The sequence below is a fragment of the Ursus maritimus genome, unplaced genomic scaffold (assembly GCF_017311325.1).
Source record: "Ursus maritimus isolate PB19 unplaced genomic scaffold, ASM1731132v1 scaffold_25, whole genome shotgun sequence".
Taxonomy (NCBI): domain Eukaryota; kingdom Metazoa; phylum Chordata; class Mammalia; order Carnivora; family Ursidae; genus Ursus; species Ursus maritimus.
In genome coordinates this window covers 37704001-37726262 of record NW_024425008.1, presented here as the reverse complement: position 1 = coordinate 37726262, position 22262 = coordinate 37704001, and the positions used below count along the sequence as shown (strand labels likewise).

General features: G+C 35.6%; 1 protein-coding gene across 1 annotated transcript in view; it reads right to left on the bottom strand.

Annotated features, from left to right (window-relative positions):
* CUNH14orf39 (chromosome unknown C14orf39 homolog) overlaps nucleotides 1-13608 on the bottom strand; it is a 52854-nt gene extending 39246 nt beyond the window's left edge. The window contains exons 1-4 of the mRNA XM_008701352.2: nucleotides 13560-13608; nucleotides 13408-13464; nucleotides 10818-10944; nucleotides 6324-6413 (exon numbers count right to left, since the gene is read on the bottom strand). Of these exons, the coding sequence (XP_008699574.2) occupies nucleotides 6324-6413; nucleotides 10818-10944; nucleotides 13408-13464; nucleotides 13560-13608 (323 nt within the window). The remainder of the gene's footprint in view (nucleotides 1-6323; nucleotides 6414-10817; nucleotides 10945-13407; nucleotides 13465-13559) is intronic.
* Nucleotides 13609-22262: the final 8654 nt, after the last annotated feature.

Below are 22262 nucleotides of genomic sequence, written 5' to 3'. Positions count from 1 at the left end.
GAGATAAAGCCCCATACCGGCCTCCATGCTCGACATGGAATCTGCCTAAGATTTGTCTCTCTCCCTCTGCCCATCTACCCTCATGCTTGCACTCTCTCTCTTAAATAAATAAATACATCTTCCAAAAAAAATAATTACTTTAAACATAAATAGCTAAATTCAAAAGATACAGAGCTGAATGGATTTAAAAAACAGGATCCAACAATATACCACCTACAAGAAACTCACTTTAGCTTTAAGGACACACAAAGGCTGAAAATAAGGGATGGACAAGATATTTCATGCAAATGATAACCAAAAGAGAGAAAAAGTGGCTATACTTATGCCAGACAAGATAGATGTTCAGTCAAAATCAGTCAGAAAAGACAAAGAAAAAACAAAGAAAAGTCTCCATACAATGATAAAAAGATCAACTCACCAAGAAAATACAGTAATTGCAAATATATGTGCAACCCAACACTAAATCTCCTGAATATTTAAAGTAAATATTAACATAACTGAAGGGAGAAAGAGCAATACTGGTAGAGGACTTGAATACCTCACTTTCAACACTGGAAAGATCATCCAGATGGAAATTAATAAGGAAACAGCATACCTGAAAAACACTATAGACAAAATGGACCTAACAGCCTTATACAGAACATTCAATCTAACATTTCATCTAACAACACAAGAACATACATTCCTCTTAAGCACACATGGAATATTCTCCAGTAGAGATCATATCTTGAGCCACAAAACCACCTTAGTAAACTTAAGAAGATTGAAATTATATCGAGGGTCTTTTTCTGGCCACAATGATATAGAACTAGAAATCAACAGCAGGAGGAAAATGAAAAATTCATGAATATGTAGAAATTAATCAACACACTCCCGAACAACACTGGGTCAAAGAAGAAATCAAAAGTATCTTGAAACAAATGAAAATGAAAACGCAATATACCAAAACCTAGGGGATGCAGCAAAAGTTGCTATAAAAGGGAAATTTATAGCAATAAATGCCTACATTAGGGGGAAAAAAAGACCTCAAATAAGCAAACTAACTTTATACCTCAAGGAATTAGAAAAGGAAGAACAATTTAAGCCTGAAGTTGGCAGAAGGAAGCAAATAAGAAAGATTAGAGCAGAAATAAATAAAATAGAGAAGAGGGAGACAATGGGAAAAAAATCAGTGAAAGAAAGAGCTGGTTTTTTTGAAAAGATTAAAACATTTTGCAAACCTTAGCTAGACCAACCAAGAAAAAAAGAGAGAGGGACTCAAATAAGCAAAATTACAAATGAAAGAGGAGATATTATACCATAGAAATACAAATCATACAACTGACACCACAGAAATACAAAGGATCATAAGAGGCTACCATGAACAATTATAAGACAAATAATTAGAAAACCCAGAAGAAATGTATAAATTTCTAGAAACATACAACCTACCAAGACTCAATCATGAAGAAACAGAAAAACTGAACAGATCAATTATTAGTGAGATTGAAGTAGTAACCAAAAACCTCCCAACAAAGAAAAGTCCAGGTCCAGATGGTTTCACTGATGAACTGTACCAAACATCTAAAGAATTAGTACCAATACTTCTCAAACTCTTCCAAAAACTGAAAAGGAGGCAACACCCTCCAATTCATTTTATGAAGCCAGCATTATAATGATACCAAAGCCAGATGAGAAGACTACAAGAAAAGAAAACTACAGGCAAATATTCTTGAGGAATATAGATGGAAAAATTCTCAACAAAACACTAACAAACCAAACTCAACAGCACATTAAAAGGATCATACACAATGACCAAGTGGGATTTATCCATGGGTTGCAAGAATGACTCAACATACACAAGTCAATAAACACGTTATTCCACATTAATAAAATAAAGGATAAAAATCATATGATGCACAAAAAGCATCTGGCAAAACTCCACACCATTTCATGATAAAAACCCTCAACAAATTGGGTGTAGAAGGAACATACCTCAACATAATAAAGGCCATGTATGACAAGTCCATAATTAACATCACAGTCTATGGTGAAGAAATGTTTTTGGAAACATGGAAAAATGTTTTTCCTCCAAAATCGGCAATAAGACAAGGATGCTGCTCTCACCACTCCTAATCAATGTAGTACTGGAAATCTTAGCTAGAGCGATTAGGCAACAAGGAAATAAAGTCATTCAAATAGGAAAGAAAGAAGTAAAAATGTTCTATGTTTGCAAAATGACATGATCTTATCTACAAAAAACTCTATGCGTCCACTCAAAAACTGTTAGAACTAATCAACAAATTCAGTGAAATTTCACACTACAAAATCAATACACAAAAATCAGTTGCATCTCTATATACTAACAATAAACTATCTGAAAAAGAAATAAAATAATCCCATTTATAATAGCATCAAAAACAATAAAGTACTTAGGAATAAATTAAACCAAGGAGTTGAAAGGAAATTCTGTCCACTGTAAACTATAAGACACTGATTAAATAAATTGAAGATGACACAAATGAATGGAAAGATATTCTGTGCTCATGGATCAAAAGATTTGTTATAATGTCCATACTACCCAAAGACATCTTTGGATTCAGTGAAATCCCTGTCAAAATTCCAATAGCATTTTTCACAGAAATAGAAATAATAACTCTAAAATTTGTATGGAACTTCAAAAAAACCCCTAAATAGCCAAAGCAATCTCAAGAAAGAATAAAGCTGGGAGCATCACACTCCCTGATTTCAAACTAGGCTACAAAAATTTAGCAATCAAAACACTATCATACTGGCATAAAAACAGACACAGACCAATGGAATAGAATCAAGGGCTCACAAATAAACCATGTATATACAGTCAACTCATATTTGGAAAAGGAGGGGCACCTGGGTACCTCAGTTGGTTAAGCCTCTGCCTTGGGCTCAGATCATGGTATCGGGATCCTGGGATCAAGCCCTGCATGGAGTTCCCTGCCCAGCAGGGAGTCTGCTTCTCCCTCTCACTCTCCCTCTGTGCTCTCCTGCTCTCTCTCTATCAAATAAATAAATAAAGTCTTTAAAAAAAATAGTTGAAAAGGAACCAAGAATACTCAACACAGAAAGGATAATCTCTTCAATAAGTGGTGCTGGGAAAACTGGATATTCACATGTGAAAGAATGAAATTGGACCCCTAACTTACACTACTCACAAAAATTAACTCAAAATGTATTAAAGACTTAAATATAATACTTTTTAAAAAAGATTTTATTTATTTATTTGACAGAGTGAACGGTAGCCAGCAAGAGAAGGAACACAAGCAGGGGGCGTGGGAGAGGAAGAAGCAGGCTCCCAGTGGAGCAGGAAGCCCAAAGCAGAGCTTGATCCCAGGACCCTGGGATCACACCCTGAGCCAAAGGCAGACGCTTAATGACTGAGCCACCGAGGCGCCCCTAAATATAATACTTGAAACCATAAAACTCCTAGGAGAAAACATAGGGGAAGAGCTCCTTGATACTGGTCTTTGCAACAGTTTTTTTTTTGGATATAAAACCCAAACCACAAACAACAAAAGCAAAAATAAATAAGTGAGACCACATTGAACTAAAAAAGCTTCTGCACAGAAAAAAAACTAACAAAATGAAGAGGCAATCTGTAGGATGGAAGAACATATCTGCAAACCATATAAGGGTTAATATCCAAAGTATACAAGGAACTCATCCAGCTGAATAGCAAAAAGGCTAATAATTCATGTTAAACCTGGGCAGAGGATCTGAACATTTTTCCAAAAACATACAAATGACCAAAAAGTTCATGAAAATATGCTCAACATCACTAATCATCAGGGAAATGCAAATCAAAGCCACAATGAGTATCACCTTACACCTGTCCAGGATAGCTAGTATCAAAAAGACAAGACATAACAACTATTGGTTAAGATGTGGAGAAAAAGCAACCCTTGTGCACTACTGGTGGGAATGTAAATTGGTACAATCACTGTGGAAAACAGTTGGAGGTTCCTCAAAAAATTAAAAATAGAAATACCATATAATCCAGTAATTCCACTACTGGGTATTTATCTAAAGAAAACAAAAATACTAATTCAAAAATATATATGCACCCTATGTTTACAGCTGAATTATTTACAATAGCCAAGATATAAAACCAACCCAAGTGTCCATTAACAGATGAATGGATAAAGAAGTGACATATATATATATGATATACGTATATATCATATACATATACACATACAAATATATATATATATATTACATTACATAGTGGAATATAGTAATATTCCATTGCATATATATGCAACATGGATAAACCTGAAGGGTACTAATGTGAGTGGAATAAGTCAGAGAGAGCAAGGCAAATATATGATTTCACTTACATGTGGAATCCGAAAAAAAAAAACCACACACACACCAAAAAAACAGACTCTTAAATACAGAGAACAAACTAGTGGTTGCCCAGGTGGGGGCAGCTGGGGGGCTGAGGAATACGTGAAAGAGATTAAGAGGTTCAAACTTCCAGTTATAAAATAAACAAGGGGATGCCTGAGTGTCTCACTGTGTTGAGCGTCCAACTCTTGGTTTCGGCTCAGGTCGTGATCTCTTTGGCTGGGGGATCAAGCCCCACATCGGCCTCTGTGCTTAGTGGGAAATCTGCTTGGGATTTGTTCTCTCTCCCTCTTCTTCTGCTCCTCCCCCTACTTGCTCGCACTCTCTCTTTCTAAAATAAATAAATAAATCTTTTTTTTAAAGTCAAATCACTATGCTGTATACCAAAAAATAATATAACATTGTACATCAATTATTCTTCAGTAATAATTTTTTAAAATGTGTATATAGGGTCACCTGCCTGGGCCAGTCAGTAGAGCATAAGACTCAATTTCAGGGTCATGTGTTTGAGCCCCACACTGGGCATTGAGTTTCAACCTTTTAAAAAATAATTTAAATAAAAAGTGGTGTATATATATGCAATGGAATATTATTCAGTCATAAAAAAAGAACTGCTGCCATTTATGCCACCATGGACGACCTTGAAAGTGTCATGCTGAGTAAAGAAGAGAAAAACAAATACAGTATGATCTTACTTGTATGTAAAATCTAAAAAAAGCCAAATCATAGAAACAGAGAATAGACTGATGGTTGCCAGGGGCCAAGAGTGAAGGAAATAGGGAGATGTTGCCCAAAGGATACAAACTTCTAGTTATAAGGTGAATAAGTTCTGGGGATTTAATATACAACATGGTAAATATAACAACAGCATATTTATTATATACTTAAAAGTTACTAAGAGAGTAAATCTTAAATGTTCTTACAAAGAAAAAATAGTACTTATACAAGGTGACAGATGTGCTACCTTCCTAACCTTGTTGTGGTAGACACTTTAAGTTATATACATGTATCAAACCGTCATGTTTGTACACCTCAAACTTAAACAATGTTTTATGTCAGTTATATCTCAACAAAGCTGGGAGGAAAAGTAGTAAAAAATAAAACCAAAGTATAAAAAAAATAACATAAAATATAAAAAATCATGCTCTTGTTCAATTATGTTAAAAATGAAAACATTTCAATTTTTTTAATTAAGTGAAATTATAATGCTATATAATGTGTTCAAAGTCTCTCTTGGTATGTCGGGTGGCTCAGTCAGTTAAACATCTGCCTTCGCTCAGGTCATGATCCCAGGGTCCTGGGATCAAGCCTCGCATCGGGCCCCTTGCTCAGCAGGGAGCCTGCTGCTCCCTCTGCCTGCCACTCCCCCTGCTTGTGCTCTCTCTCTCTTTCTCTCTGGCAAATAATTAAATAAAATCTTAAAAAAAAAAAAAGTCTCTCACCTTGTTACATTATATTCGCTAATTACATTGAGTCCTCCAAACGAGGTTATTTTACACATAATAAAATAAACCCATACAATAGGTTTCTCCATTAGAATATAACACCCCACTACATTAGCTCTCTGAAAATGAGCAGTTACATATAAAACCCTTCAAAAGTCAATACTCCAAATTTTTCATAAGCTAATTCTATAGTTAACTATTCCCCCAGATATTTACCTATAACAATTCAATTGCAAAGACCATTAATTGAAGCACTCTGCTGTAACAATTCCTACTGATAAATTGTTTCTATCTGAGGACATATTTAAACATATCCAGGGTGGTAGAGCTTTATAACAAATTGGTAGGCGTCCAAGGGCACCCAAAGAGCCCAAGTACTGGATTTACTTTAAAAACAAAAAACTCTGCCAATGTACAACGTTTCTACATTTTTCAAGTAATATTTTTACTAAGCATATCCTATTAATATGAAATTATATAGCTAATAAACTTTAATTAATATATGTACTGTACTTGTCTTTTTCAATAGTTTCTTGATAAATAGTAAATTGGTCCTGCATATAGTCTTCATGCTTATGAAAAACATCACATGTTGGCTTCCAGCTATGGAAAAAAAATATTGTAATTAGAATCTCAGAATGATAAATTGTAAGAGATAGTAACAATGAATTTATTTAAAGATAAATGAGTATTTCTCTTCCTGGAGAAAACAAGCTTATATCAAAAAAATATTCCCACCTCCCATCACCACCACTACCACCATTCAGGCAATCATACAAGCACTCAAATATTAATATCCATTAATTTTTACATAAAACCCATTGTGGAACCATGACTAAGGAAGGAGCAAATGTTACATGGCTGGACTGTGTATTGCTATGGCATTTCGAGAATATACTGTGCAACCTTCCAACATCAGGTTTCCTTCTCATCATACTTCTAAGATCTTGGCTAAGAAATTCTTTTGGAGTAAGGATTCAAAGAACTAGAATAGGGCTAAAAAGATGCTTTTTCTCCTTTGAAACTTAGAAAGTCAGGTTACTATACCCTCCTGAACTAGAAAGAAAGAAAGTAAGCCAAAATGAGTTATAAAATCAGACAGTAAGAATAAAAGGAATAATTATATATTTTTTTGTTTTATTACAAGACTTGAAAAATGTTACCAAATGTGAAAAATCTAAAATTTGCATACACCACGTTAACCTCCATTCTAAGTGTTGTTCAACTATTTCCTCTGGCTCTTTTTTCAAATCTTTAAATATTATTTTCAGATTCAAAAGTTCACACGCCCACTTTAGAAGCACAGAAAAGTACACGTAAGGAAATAACTATCTTCATAGTCTCAACACTGATAATAACTACTATTATTGTTTTAATAAACTATTTTCAGATTTTATGAAAAGTATGTATTTAACATCTTTTTTTAAATGTTTGTTTATTTATTTGAGGGAGACAGAAAGTGGGGGAAGGGGCAGATGGAGAAACTTAAGTGGACTTGGTGTGGAGTGCGGAGCCCTATGCAGGGCTCCGTCTCACCACCCTGACCTGAAAGCAAGAGCTGGATGCTTAACTGTGCCACCCAGTTACCCCTATATTTAACATCTTTGAGATCATATTCATATATACAACAATGTATCCTCCTTTATCACCTACTTTTAAATTATACACATTTTCCTTGTCACTAAGAATTCATTGTAAAGGTTTTAATAAATATATCGTATTCCATAATTTATCTAACCATTCCCATATTGTTGGCCATTTTTGCTTAATCTAAGTTTTCTATTGTAAATAGAATTTTACTTAAATATTTGTCTGAATTTCTAATCATTTCCTTAGAAAACATTCCCCAAAATGGAATTATAAGATCAAAGTTTATAAATACACATATTCTGAGTATTATAAAAATTCTGTAAGAAATCCATGTTCACTAAGAAGGTATTCCCTGTAAGCATTTTGATGTATATATTCCTAGGTTATTTCTAATTATATATAAATACACAATTACTAAATTGGGTTCATACTATGAATGTTGTTTTATTGCTTTGTTCAGTTTGGAATATACATCTTTCCATGTCAATAGAGAGCTAACATCTTTCCATGTCAATAAATATACACTCGTAATTGTATTGGTCACCTCCTGTTCATTCATATGCATATACCAAAATTCATTTAACCCATCACTTAATGTTGAATATTAGAGTTCTTTTCAATGTTTTCCTATCATAAAACAGGTTGGAATAAACACCTGATTGTACATTACATCTTTGAAAAAATGCCTAATTATTTCCCTATGAAAAATTCTCAGAAATGGAAATTTTTAGTCAAAAGTCATATTTTAAAAGCTTTTTAAAAAATATACTGACATGTCATCCAAAAGGTTTATACTAATATACATTACTATAGCATACAAGATAAATGATTTTCTTATTCCCTGGCCAACACAGGATATTATCTTCATTTAAATTTCTGCAAAACTTAGAGGCAAAAAAATAGCATTTAATTATTGCTTTAATTTGGATGTCTGATTACCAGTAAGATTGGGCATTTGTTCACATGTTTATTAAACATATGTTTCTTCGTTTTGGTATTTACCTATTTGTTTTCTTTGCCCATTTTTCTAAGGGGGTTTTGGTTTGGCTTATTAGTTTCCACAAGTACTTTATATTTTTTATTTTTTTTATTTTTAAATTTTTGTTAAAGATTTTATTTATTTATTTGACAGAGAGAAAGAGAGCACAAGCAGGTGGAGCAGGCAGAGGGAGAGGGAGAAGCAGGCTCCATAAGCAGAGAGCCTGAAGGATGGCTCAATCCCAGGACTGAGCCACCCAGGCACCCTTACTTTATATTTTTAAAAATTAACCCTTACTTGACATTTTTCCTACCTTATCCTTTTGCCTTTTAAATTATTTGGGGGCATTTTTCTTTTTAATTTGTGCGTAGTCATATTTATCTGTTGTGTCCCCTGTAGTTTCTACTTTTGGTGATATACTTACAAAGGCCGCCTACTCTCAGAGATTACATGGTTATTTGTATTTCTTCTAGTACCTTTATGAATTCATATCCCACATTTTAATCTCTTAACCAGTATGCTGAAATCGTGAATTAGAGGTATATCATGGTATTAAGATCCTACTAACTGTCCTCGGAATCCAGCAGAGATTAAGGTTGAATGAAATACAGTACATCTTGGACACAGCAGGTTCTAAGGGGAAACTACTTTTCCAGCACCCACTTGATGAAGGAAACCACTGGTAAAACCTCCTGTAATAAAACTTAAATCAAAATAAAAGAGAAAGTTCAATAATGTGTTTTATTATCAGATTGACAAATAATTTAAACAAAAATTTAAGCATAATTTCAGTGTTGTCAAGGGTATGAGGAAACAGGAACTTTCTCATACAGTGTTGGTGGAAGTATGAATTTATATAATCTTTTTGTGGAGAGAAGTTTGACATTAACTACCAAATGTTTAAATGTGCATACTCTTTGATCTAACAACTGCACTTCTAGAAGCTCTTTCTTAGCAACAGGTCTATAAATGTGGAAGGATACCTGTACATGTTGCTCATAAAAGGGAAAAACTAGAAACCTAAATGTCTACTAATAGGAAAATGGTTAAATAATTTAACATACACCAATATTATAAAATCCTCTGGAGTTGTTAAAGAATGAAATCTATATATAATCACTACATGTATAGTATCATTTACATAACATACTGTTAATTTTTAAAAAAATAGTAAGTATGGTCTGATCCCATTTTATAAAAAGAAAAAATAGATAATATAGATAGATGTACATGTAACTCTATATAATAATGACATTGAATTTTTATTGAAAAATGTCTGAAAAGATAGAATCGTTAAAAATGATTACCTATAAGGAAGAGAATAGGGTTCAGGTAGGAACTGCAGGCAGGGAATAACTCTTTACACTACATACTTACATAGCTTTTGAGTTTTTATACTAGGTATGCATTACTTTTATAAAGGGGAAAAATTAAAAAGACTTGTTAAAATTCTGAATAAAAAATATTTTAAAACAAATAGGATTCTAAAGTATAGTAGTTAATACAAAGACAATGGTCTACAGAAAGTACAGAAAACTAACACATTTTATTTTTATAATATACAATAAAGTTCCATTAGTAAGCCTTTGTTTCTTTTTTTTTTTTTAATCCCATCAAGAAACATATAACTTTCTTTCTTCTTAAATTGAATCCTTTCATAGTGTTCCGTATCAGGAATCTGCAAGTTTACTTAAACTGAATAAGGTTCTTCAGGGGAAAATAATGTGGTTTTTTTTTTTGTTTGTTTTTTGTTTTTAAAGATTTTATTTATTTATTCGACAGAGACAGAGACAGAGACAGCCAGCGAGAGAGGGAACACAAGCAGGGGGAGTGGGAGAGGAAGAAGCAGGCTCACAGCGGAAGAGCCTGATGTGGGGCTTGATCCCACAACCCCGGGATCACGCCCTGAGCCGAAGGCAGACGCCCAACCGCTGTGCCACCCAGGCGCCCCAGTAAGCCTTTGTTTCAAAATGTTTATGTCTTATAATAAATTTAACCACTAGGATCCAGAACCTAAAGCCATATTGTAAAAATTCTTAACATATTGAAAACTTTTACTTTGAAAAGCAACTTATTTTAGGCCAGATTCCCCTAGAAAAAAATAAGATCTTAAAAACACAAAGATGGAAATGATTTCAAACGTATTTATCTAATAGGAATTTTATATACTGAGACTATATTATGCAAAACTCTGTAGACTATTTGGATCTGAATTAGAGAGATCTGACAGCACTTGTATTTTTCTTTTGATCCTCCTATGATCCCTTTTTACCGAAGCACATAACAAACAAGACCCGATTCATTATTTTGCTAATACAAAACACTACTTTAAAGCAACAGTGTCTTTAATTATAAATACTATAAATTATAAATAACAGAAACCTTGAATAAAAAATCTAGTGACAATTACTGGAAGTTCATTTATTTCAAATACTCACTTACTACAGTTGTCTTTGATCTCTTTACTATGTTTACAGTAATGACCAATTTCCTCATCTGTTGTATTTATAGTTTCATGTATCTTACAAATAGTTGCCTTGTTTTCTTTAATATCTTCAAAGCATTCTGGAAAGAAGAAATGTTTATTTTTAAGGTAGAAATCATAAATTCAAAATTAACAAATACAGAAGAAAAAGGGGTATGGCACCTTACCTAAAAGAAGGAGAATTAGAGAACTGAGAGGAAGTGAGGCTTGAGATGGGAAGGCCCTATACTAAAAAGCACAGAACCAGAACCAGGCTTGCTCCTAGACCCAGAAGCAAAGGATTTGTGTTTGGGATGGGAGAAGTACATCTGAAACTAATATTATACTGTGTTAACTAACTGGAATTTAAATAAAAACTTAAAAAAAGAAAAGGAAGGAAGGACGAAGGGAGAAAGGAAGGAAGATATGTCCCTGTTCCTCATCTTTAACATAAGAGGGCTAAATTAAGTGATATCTAGGATCAATGGCATCTTATGACAGTATGAGTTCATGTAAACATTTAGTCATCTATGATACTAACTTGTTTTGGTTTTGACAAATGTAAAATTTCTCTTCATCAATTCCACATTAATTAATTATTAAATACACCTTCGACTCACTTATTCCTTTGTTACTAGTGAGTAAATATATGATAAAAATATAATTTCTTAAATATTAAAATAAATTCTTATTTTATCTGCATTCTTTTTTGTTGCAGAAAGGTAACCAAATTCTACCTTTTAGAACTATCAAGAATTTAATGGTTCTATTTTATGATAGCTTTTATGTAGGATCTTAAAATACTATATTTATGTAATTTGCTTTGCCATTTCTATCATAATACCATTTTTCAGAATTATTCCTGAATATGGACATCCATCATTCCTGGCCCCTGACTTTTGGTGAGGTCTAAAAAGATTTTAAAAATTCATTCATGTGATCCAAAATCTATAAAGAATTTATCAAGCTCAACACCTAAAACCCAAATAATCGAGTTAAAAAATGAGAAGACACAAATAGATATTTTTCCAAAGAAGGCATACAGATAACTAACAAACACATGAAAAGATGCTCTACATCATCATCATCAGGGAAATACAAATCAAAACTACAATGAGATGTCACCTCACACCTGTCAGAATGGCTAAAATTAACAACAGATGTTGGTGAGTATATGGAGAGAACATTCTTACACTATTGGTGGGAATATAAACTGGTGCAGCCACTCTGGAAAACAGTATGGAGGTTCATCAAAAAGTTAAAAAGAGAACTACTCTGTGATCTAGCAATTGCACTACTAGATATTACCCAAAGGGCACAAAAATACTGATTGGAGGAGTGACTGGTTGGCTCAGTCAAGCATCCAACTCCTGATTTGATCTGAGGGTGGTGAGATGGAGCCCTGGGTCAGGTTCTGTGCTGAGTGAGAAGCCTGCTTAGGATTTTCTCTCTCCCTCTGCCCTGTTCCCCACCCTTCCTCAAGGGCTCTCTCTAAAAAAAAAAACTGATTAGAAGGGGTACATGCACCCTGATGTTTACAGCAGCATTAACAACAATAGCCAAATTATGGAAAGAGCCTAAATGTCCATCCACTGATGAATGGATAAAGAAGATGTGGTGTAGGGTCACCTGGATGGTACAGTCAGTTGGGCATCCCACTCTTGGTTTCAGCTTGGGTCCTGATCTCCATGTTGTGGTACTGAACACCCCCACCCATTCTGGCTCCGTGCTCAGCATGGAGTCTGCTTGAGATTCTCTCTCCCTCTCCCCCTGACCCTCCCATTCATGTTCTTTCTCTCTCTCATATAAATAAATAAATCTTTAAAAAAAGATGTGGTGCATATGTACAATGGAATATTACTCAGCCATAAAAAAGAATGAAATCTTGCCATTTGCAATAACAACGACAGAGCTAGAGAATATTATGCTAAGCAAAATAAGTCAGTCAGAGAAAGACAAATACCATAGTATTTCACTTATATGTGGAATTTAAGAAACGAAACAAATGAACATAGGGGAAAAAAAGAGAGAGTGAGGCAAACCATAAAACAGACTCTTAACAATAGAGAACAAACTGAGGCTTGCTGGGGAGTAGAGTTGTGGAAGGGATGGGTTAAATGGTGATGGGTATTAAGGAGAGCACTTGTAATGGGCACCGACCAGTGTTGTATGTAAGTGATGAATCACTAAATCCTACACCTGCAACTGGTATTACACTGCATGTTGAGTAACTGGAATTTAAATAAACCTGATGCTATAAAAAAAGCATAAGTTTAAAATTCACTCATATGTTTGGAATAACCTGTTATATGAGAAAAATAACATTTTCAACTGTGCTTAATTAAGGTGTTACATCTGCTTAAAGCAAAATTCTTCAACACAAAATAACTGAATGCTGAATACAGAAACTTAGGGCAAACAGCTTAGTATTAGTCACTAGATAGAACTAGATCAAAAGTTATAATCCCAACTATAAGTTACCCTAAACAAGGCAACTACTTATTATCTTATATGCCATAAAAAACTTAAAAACTAGAATAACTTCACCATGCAAAACGACTTACTATTAATCCGTTGAAGCATATCTTCTTTAGTACTTACATCTTGCTCATACTGGAAAACTAAAAAAAACAGTGACTTCATTGTTAAAATGTTAAATGATAATACAAATAGTTCTTTATTTCTTTATTTTTATTTATTTTCTCTTTGTACCTACCAAATTCTAGCAAAAGTCTGTCCAAACTGACAAATAGGCTGTCATTCATCTTGGATACTACATTAAAAAAAAAAAATTGTAAGTAAGGATTTTCTGAAGTCATATGCAAAACAGCATATATCCGTTTGGTAACAACCTTTTTAACCAGGCCTTATTACAGAAAAATGTGGGGGGAGCAAGAACTGAGGAGGAGAGACCCCTTCAGCCCAGTCCTGGGCACAGCCCCAGGAAAGCACTTAATAACTTGCTGAATGTCGTTGCAGGACTGAACTATCTGGGGGGCGGGGGGAGCCTTCATAATCGTTTATACGCGGTATTGCTATACGTCATTGAATATTCTGGAGTGCACAGACACCAAGATCTCAAAAGGATATGCCCTTTGAAATCATCTCTCTGAATATGCCCTTTCTCGGCGCGTGTACTCTACGCGTAGCAAGATTCCTAAAGAAAGTCTTTAACCAACACTAAGGTAAAACCAAGCGAGAGTGCAATTTTACACTTAAGAATTTACCACCAAAAATCCAAGAAGTGGAGGTTATCACAGGACTGCCAAATCGCCTTACAAGATAGGCCTGCGGCGGGGGTCGTATTACTTGTCACGCGCAGATTCGAGGAGCCACTCTTCCCGCCCGTTCTGAAGCGCGAAGTTCGCTGACGTCCAACACCCTCACAGCCAACGCGCTTCCCCTCACCCGGGTCGCTCCCCAGCCCTCCAGCCGGGCGGCAGCGCCCACAGCTTGGGCGGCACTGTGGCGAAGGAGAAGGCCACGCGCCGGCAAGCCCTCANGCGGGCGCTGGTCGAACTCTGGGGGCTGGGCCCGCCGCCCCGCAGATCCCTCAGAGCCGTCGGCCCAGCGAATAACCGCCACACGCAGATCCTTTTCCCACCCACCTCAACGGCCCCTCCGGGACACGAACGTTTCATTCCCTCCCTTCTCCGGGTCCCACGACTAGACTCACGGTTGCGAACGCGGGTACTCCACGCAGAACCTGACACTGAAAGGCGGGCCGGGGTCCGCCTCGGCCTCACCCAGCCCCGCGAGACCCCGCGAAGCCGGCCGCGGGAGCAGCAGATCACGCTGAGAGCGAGATCGAACTCCCCGCGAGAGCAGCACTGTGGCAGTCACCCCTTCCCCCTGGGCGAAGCGTGAACCGAGCACCCTAAAACCCCAGAAGTAGTGCTGGAGTCAGAGAGGGAACCTGTCAGGGATTCTCCTGTTGCCTTGATGTTGTTTTAAGACGATTCATTCCTCTTGTAACAGTTTAAAAAGGAATTTTCGGGAACAGCAGTAAAATTGATACTATCCTAACGTGAGAGGAAAAAAGAATCAATCATCAGAATTCAACTTTGCATTCAGAATTTTCCTTTAAAAGCAAGCATAAGAATTCAAATACATTTTAGTTCAACATTCTGAGTGACTCATTTGTTTAGTTTCAAATAAAATGCACATTAACATTTTTTTGTCCAAATGCTGCCTTTAGATAATTTGTGCTCTTAGAATTTGTCAGCATATCCAAAGTGAAAAAAAAAAAGAGTAGAGAAAAAATAATTTAAGCAAATCAGCCCCCAAATTGCTTTAATTATTAATATATTTCTGGTAAAGATTTTCAATACTAAATGATCTAAATAATTGCCTCAACTCACCACAACCTAAATTCGCAGATTATTAAAATGCAAAAGAAACTTTCAGAGGTTGTTCTTGCTTAAATACCTCAGATTATGTGTGCATAACTGACTTTATTATGATGTGATGTAATGTTGCTCATTTGTATTAATGATAGTAAGCCATCAAAACTAATGAAGTTTGATGATGTAAGAGATTTAACAGCTTTATTCTTATACTTGTTTATGATACATTTGTTAATCACCCCCTTTTTAGGAAGGCATAAGGGCATAAATATAAAGGTTAAAGTTATTTAGTCTTGCTGGTACTACATTGCTGTGACTGTCAAGACAATTTAATAATTTGGTCAAAAGAGTTGATTTGGTTCAACATAACAGATTTTCTTGTAAAAATTTGTGGAAACCTAGAAACACCACCTTACTGACACCTGAAAATCAATTTATTTGCATCTAAATTCACATCTATGCATATCCTAATTACTCTCACAAAAATACAACTGTGTTCTACCAAAACCACTACCACCAATTCCATTCTAAAAAATCCCTTCTGGAAAGCAATAAAGATAAGAAGTTCCATCTACTGAAGAGTTTTAAATAACAAATTTTATTCTTCCCTCTCTATCCCCCCAGTGAAATATAGAGCACCATTTGAAAAATTATAGACCTTTGACTCAGGTAAACATTTATCTTAACAAATCATTTTCTAGGAAAGTAATCCTATAAAAATCCCTCCCTACCTATTAATAGCACCTTCCCCTTTGCTCCAGACATGCAAATCAGAATCTGAAGAAATTCTTTATTTAAACCTGCTCTCCATTCCAATTGTACTGTATTCTTTTTTTTTTTCCTTTTACTGCTAAATCTATCCAACAGGAAACACATCTTCTATTTACTATAGCTTCCACTCCTTCCCCCATTGACTTTTTAAACTCATCTGCTATCCCCATCACATTTAACTGCTTTCTCAGATAATCAATAAAATATTTTTATTCCAAATCTAATGGTCTTTTCTCAGCCTTCTCCCCACACCATCTTTTTTTCTAACTCTCCTCCATATTTGGTCCTATTAAAGGTCTTTGCAACCTTGACTTCCAAGACACTACTCTCATAGTTCTCTACCTCTCCTACTTGCACTTCTGATTTTGGCTTCTACTTCTTTACCTTTTACCATCAACTATGGACTCTTATCAAAGCCTTTTCTTTATCTCTACCTTTCTCTATACTCGTTTCTTTGGATAATTCATTCTAATGACTTTAGTTATCACTTCTGTGCTTAAAATTCCCAAATCTTTATTTCCAGTCCTATCTCACCATCTGAAAGTTATAAAAATATTTACATTTACATGATTTTCCGTCAGTCTGGGTCCAATCTGATCCAAATCCAAAGGCATCTCTTCCTTTCCCTCTAACACACCTGTCTCAGTAGCACAGTAATTCCCCCCAAAATCAATACATGGAAAGTTGGTATCTTATACTCATTACTCTTTTCATTTCAATAACTATTCACAAAGTCTTGATGATTTTTTCTTTTTTTTAAAATTCAATTAGCCAACATATGTAGTTTTTGATGTTGTGCTCGATGACTCATTAGTTGCATATAACACCCAGTGTTCTTTGATATATCCTTCGTATATATCCAATCAACTCTATAAACCGTTTTTGTAGGAATACAGTTATGGATTCAACTTCTGGTTCTGTCACTTCTTAAATCAAAACTTCAGGCAAGTTTCTAACCGAAGCTTAGTTTTCTCAAATGTAAAGTGAGAATCAATAACTCCAACACCTTGGGGCTCGGTTGGTAGAGCATAGAACTTTTGATCTCAGGGTCATGAGTTTGAGCCTCATGTGGGGCATGGAGATTACTTAAAAAAAAACTCCAATATCTTGGCTTCTGAGATACAGTATTTACCTGTTTTTTTCTACTATTTCTAATAATTTATCTCTTCTTTCAGAATCATCCTCTTCTATTGAATCATGAAATATTATAAATTCCTTAGGCTTAATCCTAGCCCTTTTCTTATTCTGTACTCTATATTAAAGTAATTCATCCCTGAACTCAACTTCCACTACAACTACTATACAGATGACTCACAAATGTATATCTCTAGCCCAGACCTCTAATATCAATCCACATCCTTAGTGGCAAACAACAGAAGGTTGTTCTGGCTGGTGTAAGCAAAAACAGAATTTGTTCAAATGATAACTGCCTATCACAAAATCCCCAGAATAGCTAGAGAACCAGACTCAAAGGCAACATAGCGAGGAGCAATGCCCAAGCTCATACCACAGAACTGGAGGTCAAGACAACACAACTACAACCAAGCACTAAGGACTGCAGTTCAAGCCACTACCACCAGCATGAGATGCTTCTGTTACTTCCATTACCACAACTGCCCTACAAACTTGATCTTATTTCAACTGCCATCACTGCCAGAGGAAATTCTTCCTAGGGCACACTTCTTTGTGTCACTTACGTCCAATTCAAAATTTCGGGCAGGTACATTTGATTTGGGGAAGCCTAGGCCACATGCTCCATCTCTTGTTTCCCTCAGACTGAAGGTAAAAAAAAAAAAATTCTCCAAATATAAGTGAATTTAAATGCTAGAAAGTAAAAAAAATAACAGAAACTTTCTATGATACCTATTCTCTGAGTCCAGATGCAAATATCTTAAGTGCCTACAAAATAAGCCAAAACACAATTCATATTTTTCCCTCCACTAATGCTGGGCCTTTTTTGTTATCTCTCTTTCCATAAATGTGACCAGTATCCATTTGTATGTGCCATAAATCTAGGTATCATCCTCGACAGTCTTCCTCTCATATCATCCCCCATATCTAATCTATCACAAACCCTACCAATTTTATCTCTTACATATCTTTCAAATCCATCTATTTCTCTCCATCGCAATTGCCACCATTTTAAAGTCCAGGTTACCATCATTTTCTCACCTGGATTATTATAGTAGCTTCCAAACTAGTTTTGCTGCATATCTACTCGGGCCCTCCAGTCCATTCGTCATCCATCCTTCAATGGAGTGATTTTAAATGCAGATGTATTACTCTCTCTTTGTCTTTGTCTTTGTCTTTGTCTTTGTCTTTGTCTCTCCAATACACACATACACCTTAGAACACTTCAGCAGCAATGACTTCCTACTGTTCTAAGGACAAAATTCTTATCATGGCTTATAAAGCCCTCTATGATCTTGTCCCTATCTATCTCTGCTTCTTCATATTATACCAACCCTATTTTCTTCCCTGCAATCCAACCTTACAGACCTTCTTTCAGTTCTTAACATGTTCCTTTCTAGACATTACACTTGCTGGCTGCTCAGCCTGGAATGTTCTATCCTTCATTTGATAACCTCCTAATCCTTCAAACCTCAACTCAAGTATTGTGATGCTCATTATAAACTCTCAGAGTTCGTGTATTCATCCTTCATAGCCTTTAACATGATTACAATTCTACATTATTTGTGTAATTATTGTATAAATATCTATCTCATCCATTATACTGTAGGCTTCCTAAGAACAGACCCAATCCCCTCTGTCCCCTCTCCCCCAACACACACAAACATCTTGACAGACAGAAGGAATCATCCCAATTCAATTCACATGCAATTATAACATAATAATGCCACCTCATTCTAAGAACAGTCCTTATAGGGAAAACAGTCATAGAAGAGGAAGTGAAGCAATTTGAATCTGACACAAATTTATTTACATGAATGGCAATCAGGTCAATGAAAAAAACCAACAAGTTTAAAGTGTGCCCAAATTTTCAAAAATGCATGATGAAATTTACATTTTACTATTACCTTTATGTATTAATATTAATCAAAACAACTCCCCCTCCTTTATGTCCTCATTTGATCCCCTGTGGTAAGACTAGAGCTGCTCACCTTCCTGGCCAGATTAGGTTTGTACTTTCATCACTTCCTTGAATTACCACGTCAATAAAAATATGAGTAGCTATTTGACAACTCTGCTCTATTTTCTTGACAATAATCCTAATGCTAGTAGGTTTCCTTCTAAGTGCATGCAAACCATATTAGGCAAACAAAACTTTCCTTGTTCTTATAAATCTTATAGGCACCATTTAATGCTAATTTGACCCATTCATTGTTTTACTGTTCATGTATCTTTGATTCTGCTTTCGGTGCAATCCTGTTTCCCTCAAGTGTATCTACTTACTCCTAAAATCCTATTAAATGAGATCTTAAATTTTAATTTACCCCCTTATTCTATCCTCTACGTCACGTGATTCTTTAATTTTATTCCTTTTTACTCACCATTGTATGCCCAACAGCTAGCCAGTGCCTGACACAAGATAGACACTCAACAGATACTTGAATGAATGAATGAATGAATGAGAAGTGCTCAAAAAGTGGTTATATCATTTCATATCTGAATTACTATAACAGACTGAAGACAACCCATACCCTTTGTTTCATTCTATATTCTTCCTATTCCATCTTACAACAATACTGATTTTTCTTGTATCTATGTCATTATGGTATCCATCTATTTGAAAGAAATTAATGATTGTATTGTCCTCTGCTTCAAATTGGAATGTCTGCACTATTTTAAGACCTTCTATAATTTGACCTCGACCTTATTTACCAACAAAATCCTTTTTTTAGCACCCAATTCCCTCACTGATCCATGAAGACACTATGCTTATTTAAACCTCCATGGCTTTGTGTTCAACGTTCCTCTCAACTGGAAAGTTTCTCCTTGACCTAATTAAATCAGTTGTAGAGAAATAAAGGCTTAGGACATTCAAGAGTCCCTTCTAAGACAACAGAACTCCTCTTTCTTAACAGAAGCCAATAACACTATGTATCTAGCACCCACAGGGCTCATCTCAGGGATGGCAAATCACAGTACTCCATTTCTGGAGCCAGTCTTTCCTCAAATGGTATGTGCAGATGGTGAAAGAAAAATGTTTCTCTAAGCTACTGAACTCCAAAAACGTTTTAGGGCTGGAGCTGCTAACTGTCCTTCTCTCCATATGGAAAAACCCACCCTATAATGAAGGCAACACAGACAAAAGCAGAAACAAGATATAGAGGAGTCAACTACTCCTGGGCTTTCAGTTCTGTAAGTCAAGAGATTCCCTTTTTGTTCAAAATAGTTTAAGTACAATTTATATTGCCTGCACTTATAGAGTCCTTTTAAATGCAGAGAAGTAGAGATGATAAAATTTTTGTGTCACTTCACATGCCATTTGAAAATTGACTGCATCAAATTTCTAAGCTTCAAAGTTAAATTTTCTTTCTTTAGTCTCCATCAATTAATTATAACCATGCCCTGTTTTAGTTTGTTTCATATTGATCCATGATTTCTTATACATATTTTATTTTCCCTGGAGTTTCAATTGTACTTTTCCTCCCAATAAAGAGAAGAATCATATGATTATTCAACATATCATTAAATCCCTTAGGTGCCTTACTACTTGTTAAATGCACTAGCATGATTTCTAAGCCCAGAGTAAACACAAACATTCTACTTTGAGAGACCTATACCTTCCCAGGCTAATCACTCAATTTCATTACAGACTATTTCTTAGGCTTCAGTCTGGGTGCATTCACAGGAGTAGGAGGGGATAGGAGAGGCCAATTACCACGGTCTTGCTCTGGATAATTTTTCAAGCTATGACCTCATTTTCTGCTCCTCTTCCCCTTCCAATTATCTATATCTACCAACTCAGGGACAATCAACAGAATCATTCATTTTAAACAATAGTAAATGATAATTACTGCACAGTGCTATAATACAATGATGCCTTCAAAATCTATGGAATTGTATAGGACTTAAGTCCTTTACAATAATAACCTCAAACCATGATACTTTTTCAGCTCTCATATCTGCTTTTCCTATATAAGGAAACTATAAATTCTTATTGACAGACATAAAAGAACATTTCAATAAATGACAGCCATTCCATGTACCTGAATGGGGATATTCAACATCATAAAGATGTACTTTATCCCAAACTAATCTATTTATGTAATGCAATTTGTTGAAGGAGGTCATTGAGAGGATGTGACCGCTGGTTGACCTGTGAGCTAGACCCAAGCACTTGGAGGCTCCTCAACACCTCCCCTATCCTTGGGATGCCTACCATTCCCACCATGGGAGCCATATTCAAGGACATGGCCTTGAGAGAGTAAGGTGTTATTGAGACAAACTGGACTGTATACATGACTAAACACAGTTAATGCCTCTATAAACTTTTAAGATTTGGCATGTGGGTACAGAGATCTACTCATCTTGTGCCACTTAAGACAAGCCTCACAAGTAAATTACCTTAAACCTGCCACCTACCAATCTAAAGTGGCCTGCCTGTTTCTTTGGTCTCTCTTGCCCTCTGTGTACAAGAGTAAGTTTCTTTCTTTCTTTTTTTTTTTTTTTATTACATCAAGCCGTACTTCATTATAGGCCACATTTGGCGAATTCTCTTCGCTTTATTTTTTTATTATTAACATATAATATATTATTTATTTCAGGGGTACAGGTCTGTGATTCATCAGTCTTACATAATACACAGCCCTCACCACAACACATACCCTCCCCAGTGTCCATTACCCAGCTACTCAGCAACCCTCACTTTGTTTCCTGAGATTAAGAGTCTCTTATGGTTTGTCTTGTTTCATTTTTTCCTCTCTTCCCCTATGATCCTCTGCCTTGTTTCTTAATTTCCACATATCAGTGAGATCATATGATAATTGTCTTTCTCTGGTTGATGTATTTTGCTTAGCATAATACCCTCTGGTTCCATCCATGCCATTGTAAATGGCCAGATTTCATTTTTTATGGCTGTGTAATATTCCATTGTGTATATATACTACATCTTCTTTATCCATTCATCTGTCGATGGACATCTGGACTCTTTGCATAGTTTGGCTATTGTTAACATTGCTGCTATAAACTTTGGGGTGCAGGTGCCCCTTTGGATCACTACACTTGTATCTTTGGGGTAAATACCCAGTAATGCAATTGCTGGGTCAGGGTAGCTCTATTTTCAACCTTTTGAGGAACTGCCATACTGTTTTCTAGAGTGGCTGTACCAGTTTGCA